Source organism: Trachemys scripta, chromosome 3 (genome assembly GCF_013100865.1).
Source record: "Trachemys scripta elegans isolate TJP31775 chromosome 3, CAS_Tse_1.0, whole genome shotgun sequence".
NCBI classification, from domain to species: domain Eukaryota; kingdom Metazoa; phylum Chordata; order Testudines; family Emydidae; genus Trachemys; species Trachemys scripta.
In genome coordinates, this window is record NC_048300.1 from 199,305,878 (window position 1) to 199,313,755 (window position 7,878).

Genomic DNA, 7,878 nt, shown 5'->3' on the forward strand with positions numbered 1-7,878 from the left:
ACCATATCCCAATGACTGCTGCTGGGCTGGGCAGAGAACCAGACCCAACAACAGCACTTCTATTCTCTCCTGCAATGCTTCTAAACTCTGCAGGCTCCTGGTACCAGCCATCCCTGTTTCTCCAACCCCTGGATTATCCCAGTGATACCTGTTATGGGTTGGGCTATGTGCCGTATATTGGCTGCATCATAGGAAAGCACAATGCCTACCCATGATGCCTCCTAGTGCAATACTCTCCCACAAGGAAAAACTGCCCTCTGGCCCCACATGGCAATCACCTCTGGCTCATTGTTATCCCCGTTTTATTGGAGTTCTCCTATAACCCTGCTGCTTTCTCTGTGTGTGGCAGGCTTCCCCGAGGAAGACGAGGCACAGGGACAAAAGGAAGAAACCGAAAGGTAAGCAGCCCCTGACCCCACAGCTGCGGTGGCAGACTCGGGCCCCACACAAAGCACAGAAATAGGGTCTATTCCCCCTCCTGCCTCCCCTCTTCCTGCGAAGGCACAGTCACGCCCACAGTCGTGCAGAGGCGCTGGCTGGGGCCCCTGTAATCCGGGGCTCTGGGGCACTAGGAAGTAGAGGGTGCCCAAGCAGCTCAAGGTCTCCTTTATGTCTCACTTCTGGCAGGTTTTGGACGCTGTGAGGAAGGGTTGGAGGAGACTTGTGCACCCCTAGAGACATGGTAAGCAATGCCCCCCTCCGTAAATCTGCAGTGGGTCAGTTCCCTCCTCTCGCGTCATGCAGCTCACCCCCCCCAGGGGCAGTAGCCCTAGTAATCCCTCCCCTGCCCCGACCTATAGACCAGGCAAGCAACTATTCTCCTTAGAATCATGCAATTCATCCCCACCCAGCAGAAGTTGCCATCTCTAATCCACCCCCATGCGTCGTACAGTGGGTCATCCCTTCCTCTAGCATTATGCGGCTCATTTAACCTGCGGTGGGCGGGGGGCGATAGATTGTGTCGACTGGACTGGACCATCCTCCCCTCCCAAGAGGGGGAGAAAATGTTTTCTGGGAGCGGCCCCGTGCACACCAGGGAGGTGAGGTGGAGAGTTCAGGAGGAAGGCTGGCTTTTCTGGTACGGTGAGTAGGGTGAAAAGGATCCGGCAGCACCTGTGTAATGGCCCCTCCTCCACCCCGCAGCATGGGTTCCCAGTAGGATTGGAACCCTGGACCTTCAGCTCTGCAGCAGAAAGCACCCCTTAGAGCTAAAGAGGGAGCTGCATTAGTTGGTAGCTGTAGTAGGCTGTTATCCTATATGTTGATGGCTTCTGCGGAAGGGACATGACACACACGCTGCCAGCAGGATACACTCTCCCCTTCTCCGCACTAGACAGGGGTCACCTAACAATCCAGCTAACCCAAAACCAGAACATCCAAGGCCTGGGTATTGCAGGGGAGGAGGCTGCCTCAGTGGAGAATGGGACAGGGAGCCTTTCAGTGCCGCCCCTCTGGGTAAAAGAGGGCCTGAGGGCAGGGCCGGCACTCAGCTACCTGCTCTCTCTGTTCCACAGCTGCCTCATGCACCTGGAGCAGCTCCCCTGGGCTCACCGCCTCAGGATCGTTGAGAGGAATATTCAGTACCTGGCCAGACACCTGGATGAAGTTCTGATACCGTAAGGCAACTGCACGGGGGGCACCAGACTGGGGGCTGGGTGGGAGGGGATAGTGAATGGAGAGAGGCGGGAGCAGAGAAAACCAGACACTCCAGGATCCTAAAATGACAGGGAAAAGGCCACTAAGAGGCTTTAGCTTCCAAGGTGAGATATCAGTGACAGTGAGGTGAGGGATTATCGGAAATTAAATGCAGAGACCACAAGCTGGGTTGTGAGTAGGATCAAATCCTTCTGTCCGGCAATATCTCCCAGCAAGCGACTGTCTAGAACCTGCCCCTGCTCCCTGCTGTGTTTGAAAGAAACAGCAATCAGATGACCCCCTGGGACGGGGTGTCCACCCCACACAGGACTGGAAGGGGCTAAAGTGGCCAGGCAGACCCATTAACTCCACAGGGTGCCCCTGGAGGAAGAGCCAGGGAGCAGGGAATTGATGGCAAGCAGGCTCAGCTGGGCAGGAATAGGCGGGGCCCCTAAAGCCAGGAAGCTGGCAACAGACAGGGGCTTCTGCTGGGAAAGGGCAGCCCCTCCCTGGGCAGAGGGGGACGTGTTTGGAGCTGGTGCACCCAGAGCAAGGAGCGGAGCCAGGAGTGGCAGGAAGCAGTCCAGCGAAGTAGCAGGGAAGGCTGGGAGAGGAAAGCCCAGAACTGCTGGGTTGAGGGTCCCTGGCCTGGAATCTGGTGTAAAGTTCTTTTTTGACCCCTGTTTATGGTCTTGGCCTTCACAACATGCTCTGGCAAGGGTTACACACACGCTCACATCTTCCTCACCCAGACCAATTTTTGTAGCTAATCTTTCTATTAAAATAGCACTAGGTCCCCAATCATGCTCAAGGCCCCACTGGGCTAGGTGCTGTGTTAGAGAGCTTATTCCTTTACTTTTACACTGCCCGGGTCCTTCTCGCATGAGCAGAGAGCAACAATACCCGAAGTCCAAAAGTGCAAACAATTCGATGTTTATTGGGGTGAACTTAAAGCTTAAATTTAAATTCCTTTTTTCTTAATTTCGATCAATCATTCTACTAAAATTTACCTAACCAATCCTAGCATATTGTAACATGATTAGCTAACCAATTATATCCCACCACCTTAATTAGTTTACACCCAGCAAATTTAATTATACAGCAGACAGAAACCATTACAGAACCAGACAGAAACCATCAGGGCCGCCCGGGGGGGGGGGCAAGTGGGGCAATTTGCCCCAGGCCCCGGGCCCTGCAGGGGTCCCCACGAAAGTTGTTCGGGCCCCTGGAGCGGGGTCCTTCACTCGCTCCGGGGACCCTGGAAAACTCTCGCGGGGCCCGGTTCCCCGGAGCTTCTTTCGCTCCGGGTCTTCGGCGGCACTTCGGCGGCGGGGGCCCCCTGCCGCGGGTCTTCGGGGCACTTGGCCCTCTGAATCCTCTGGGCGGCCCTGGAAACCATGCAAATAAACATACAAAACAATACAAAAGTAAGAATTTCACAACTACATCTATACAGACATAAGGGTTTTCCACCTGTGTCTATTGATAAGTGAGTTCTTACCAGACAGAAAACTATTAACCTAAGTTTCCTTTTACACCTTCTAGGCTCTTCCCTTTCTCTGGAGGTGACGGGAATATCAGGACAGGATTGGATTCCTAACAGCCAATAGCACCTTATTTCCATGGGACTAGTCTGGGATGTGAGGATGTGACCGGTCACTTCTCAGCGTAGGGCTGCCTCTGCTGCTTAGCCGAAGGCCTCACTTAGCCTAAGAACAGAGCCTCAGACTGTCCCAGTACGACAAGGCCCTGACACAGACAGACAGTGATTCTCATTCTCTCCTTTACACCTCTAGAACTAGCTAAGTGATCACAATACACGTCAATTCCTAAAGTCTAGGCCTTTACAGACAGGCCTGAATATCTATATCCTAACATGCTGCACCTGTGCGTGTGACGAAGGGGTTATCGTTATAGATCAGATGAGTGCCAGCTCCCCCTCTCACTCCGCTGTTAGCCAGTTGATGTCCTTGTGTCAGAGTGTGGTGTGCCAGGCATGCCTAGGCACTGCCCCATTGCACTACAGTTGGAAGGCTGTGCCCAAGCCCTGCCTTTGCTCAGCAGGGCCATGTCCCATCTGTCCCTGTCTGCTCTCTCCCATAGGCCGAGTGTGACGACATCTGCGGTGAGCCAGTTCTCCTATTTGTCTATGGAATGCAACCCCTCTTCCCTCTGGAGTCACAGCTCCTTTTCCCTGGGAGAAGCCTCCGTGACTCAGTCAGAGCCCCTCTGCCGCACAAGGGAGATCGTGCCTGTCGCGGGCTGGGAAGGATCCACTCATCCCATCGAAGCCCAGCCTCTCCCCAGCCCTCCTGTCCACAGCAGACGAGACCGGCGAGAGCAGATCACGGGTCTGGACCAGACGTCAGCCCATGGCTCAGACTTCAACATCCGACAGAAGCTTTTGGAGAGCCAACTGGGGGCACCTACCCTCTGCACTGAGTCGCTGGCCAAGGTGATCCCTAACGCCCCTGCTCTGCGCCCACCGGACAGAGACCCCAGGGCGAAGCGCAACGTGAGCAGGGGCCCTTTCCTAAGCGATGAAGTCCGGGAGGACCTGGACTGTCACGTGCACTCAAAGAGACTCCAGCACGAGCAGGGCTTACCCCTCACCCCCCAGAAACCCCACACGGCTCTTCTGCCTCCAGCTCCACAAACAAAACCCCTGAGATCCAACACCAGCCCTCAGCGTGCCCAGGAGATCCAGGAACCATGTGTCTGCCCCTCGCGATCCCTGCCCCAAAAGGCCCACAGGATCATGGCATCCCCTGGTGCCATCCTGCCCAGGCTTGTGCCCACGGCGGTGGTCAAGCTGCAGGAGCACGTGGCTCAGAAATGCTCGGAGATCCAAATGAAGGCGTTTCCTAAGATGGTGGGAGAGTCGCACAGAAATGCTCCCCTCCTGAGAGAGACTGCCCTGCCTGGGCCACTCCGCCCCCCTGGGGAGCCAGGCAAGCCCAGGACAGCGGCATTGCCAACGATGGGACAACAGCCTGCCCACCCCATCGCACTCCACATAAGGCGTAAGCATCTCATCATGCAGCGGGGGCTGCTCACCCTGGACCCAGAGCCCCCGGCAAAGCTGCCTCACACCGTCCCAGCCAGGGGAGCTGGGGTGCAGTTCAGTGAGATGGAGACTGATTTCCTGCTCGATGAGGTCAGGGAGAACTGGGACTGGCACATGCAGCGGAAGAAGCTGCAGCAGGAGTGGGGTTTGCCGGATGCCCTGCGGAAATCCCTGCGGGCTTTCCTACCCCCGGTTCCCAAGCTGTCCTCCCTGAAGGCAAAGCCCGAGGTTGAGGTGGTTCCCATCCTTGGGGAGCCGCTTTTCCTTGGGAGGGACGTTAAAAAGCAGCTGGAGTTCCACATTACAAAGATTCAAGTGCAGCAAAGATGGGAACTGCCCATGAGGATCCAGGATTCCCTGAGGAGGTTCATGTCTCCTTCCCCAGAGGAGAGAGGCCGGCTCTCTCACCCTACATGCGGGGGCATCGTGACTCCGTACCGGTCAATGTTTCAGGTGCGTTCCAAGGAGGCTCGGCCTATTCAGTTGCCTCTAAGGGCCCCTAGTCAGAAGTGGCTGGAGGATGTACATGCCCTACCCACTGACAGAAGGCAGCAAATGGCCAGGGCTTACTCCTGGAAGCATCCTGGGGCAGCAGCTTCGAAAGGGAAAGAAACCCCAGACCATGGCAGCGCATCACAGACAGGGAAGCAAAGCACAAGCTCCTCTTGTTCCACACGTCCTCCAACGCCAGTGGAAGATACCACCATGGAGACGGGCAGGAGTGAGGGCGCGGCAGGAAACCAGGCTAACCCAGATCGCTGCACTCTGCCAGCAGGGGTGGATCTGACATCGCCACCTCCAGGAACCGCAATAACAGAGAAGACGCTTGCAGCGACACTCCACATTTATAGGAGCGAGTTGAGAAAGCCCCTTACCAGTGTGAGCGGCACCGAAGGGACAGAAGAGATGCTAGAGCTGCACATGGAGAGGAAGGTTATCTCGGGAGAAGGCTCCTGCCTGAGGCCAGGGGCACAGGCAGGTGAGGGCAGGGCAGATCTTCCCAGGACCGAATGCCACCAGGTTGCCCCAGAGGCACCAGGCTCTGGGCAGCTGACAAGATCCATCCTTGACTCTCTCATTGCTGGGCAGGCTGCGCACGACCAGCAGATCAAGCACCTGATGGAAATGTTGAGCAGCTCCCGCCCCTTGGCGGGCCAGGTCTCAGTCTGCCAGCTGTGCCGCAAGGCACATCCAGGAAAGATGAAGGGTCAGAAAACTCAGGAGGAGACACAAGGATCTGCTGAGCTGCATGGTCTTCGAGACATCACGGCTCCACACGGGTTCGATGGAACTGTGAATTCAAAGCTCTCCAGGGACCAGCCACCAGTCAGAGTCTGCAAGAAATGCAATAAGGTTCGACAGAAGAGACCTGCTGGCTCTGCAGGTGCTGACTTGCCCAGAAGATCCCATGGAATTCCACAGCGATGGACTCCAGGAGACTCCTCAGCGTCATCCAACCAAAACAAGATGCCAGTGGTGTGGCTCCTTCTGGAAGACAGGAGCAAGACGCAGGATGGAATGGGGAAAACGGCCTCCACCAAGCAACCACAGATGGTGTCCATTGCTACGAGTACAACAGGGCTTTCGCAAGCCGGGGAGAAAACAACTGAGAGTCCTGACGGTTCTCCTCCAAAGCCAGCAAAGGCTTCCAGAGCTCGGACACCATCCCCTTCAAGGAGCAAAGTTCCAGTTCTCAAACGGATCTTAATGTGCCTCAAGAAAACCTTCTCCGAGCTAAAAAACAAAGCGAAGTCCCAAATGTCCAAGGACTCTCATTCAAGAAGATCTGATACTAAATTTACAAAGCCACCCTTTTGGAAGGCAAGGGCCTCCAAGGGTGTTTGGTAGTAGTATAAAGCCCTACCGTCAACCCCACCCCTTGACCCTTTAAGCCCTGACCACCTGTCACCGGAAGTCCCACCCATGGGGGGCGGGGGGTATTATTTCCGGGGTCAAGGCAGACACAAGACCGGAAGCAAAGTGTGTCATGTGACCCCATAAGAACTCCTCCTACTGCCCTCTACCAATCAGGATGGGTTTCGCTCACGTAGGCCTCCCCCGAGAGGAGATTTGACCAATATGGGGGAGTTCCAGGGCGGGGTGACCCATCCGGAAGGGGTTCATGTGACCCCTCTAAGAACTGCTCCCACCTCCCTCTACCAATCAGGAGGGGTTTCAGCCACATAGGACTGCCCCGAGAGCAGATTTGACCGATTGGGGATGTCCCGGGGCAGGGAGACACGTCCGGAAGTGGATAATGTGTCCCCTCTAAGAACTCCTCCCACCTCCCTCTACCAATCAGGAGGGGTTTCAGCCACATAGCACCCCCCCCCCCCCGCCAGCGCGGCAGGGGAGGGTGCCGAGCAATCCCCGACTGGCCGGAGCGCCGGGCGGAGGGCGGGGGGCCTGACCGGGGCTCTCCGCTCTCCCCGGTGGCCAGAGTGCCGGGAGGAGGGCGGAGAGCCCCCAGCGGCCAGAGCGCCGGGAGCAGGGCGCAGAGCCCAACTGGGGCTCTCCGCTCTCCCCAGCGGCCAGAGCGCCGGGAGCAGGGCAGAGAGCCCGGCTGGGGCTCTCCGCTCTCCCTGGCGGCCAGAGCGTCTGGGGGAAGGCGGAGAGCCCCCGGCGGCCAAAGCGCCGGGAGGAGGGCGGAGAGCCCCCGGCGGCCATAGCGCCGGGAGGAGGGCGGAGAGCCTAGCCGGGTCTCTCCACTCTCCCCGGCGGCCAGAGCGCCAGGAGGAGAGCGGAGAGCCCCCGGCGGCCAGAGCGCCGCGGGGAGGGCGGCGAACCCAGTAGCGGACCCGCTCCTGGGACGGAGCGCCTTGCTGCGCCGCCCCCTTCCAGGCGCCGCCCCAAGCACATGCTTGGTTGGCTGGTGCCTGGAGCCGGCCCTGTCACTAAGAACTCCTCACACCGCCCTCTATCAATCGCAATGGGTTTTGGTCGTATAGGACTGCCCCGAGAGCAGATCTGACCAATCGGGGGTGTTCCAGGGCGGGGTGACCCGCCCAGAAGAGGGTCGGGTGACCCCTTTAAAAACTCCTCCCAGCGCCCTCTGCCAATCAGAGTGCAGCACCATCACCCCATCAGTCCCAGCACCGGGGCAGAAGAGGCCATCTTTTACCAAGAACGCGTGCTTTAGAAATCGTGGAAACATGGACTCCTTCACCACTCCCATG

At 57.4% G+C, this 7,878-nt stretch overlaps 1 protein-coding gene across 1 annotated transcript; it reads left to right on the top strand.

Moving 5' to 3' along the window:
- The first annotated feature begins 197 nt into the window (after positions 1-197).
- LOC117875455 lies at positions 198-6,617 on the top strand. Its single transcript, XM_034766823.1, has 4 exons — positions 198-398; positions 628-682; positions 1,515-1,616; positions 3,739-6,617. Exons 3-4 carry the CDS (start codon positions 1,522-1,524, stop codon positions 6,548-6,550), a joined length of 2,907 nt encoding a protein of 968 aa, XP_034622714.1. The 5' UTR covers positions 198-398; positions 628-682; positions 1,515-1,521; the 3' UTR covers positions 6,551-6,617.
- Positions 6,618-7,878: the final 1,261 nt, after the last annotated feature.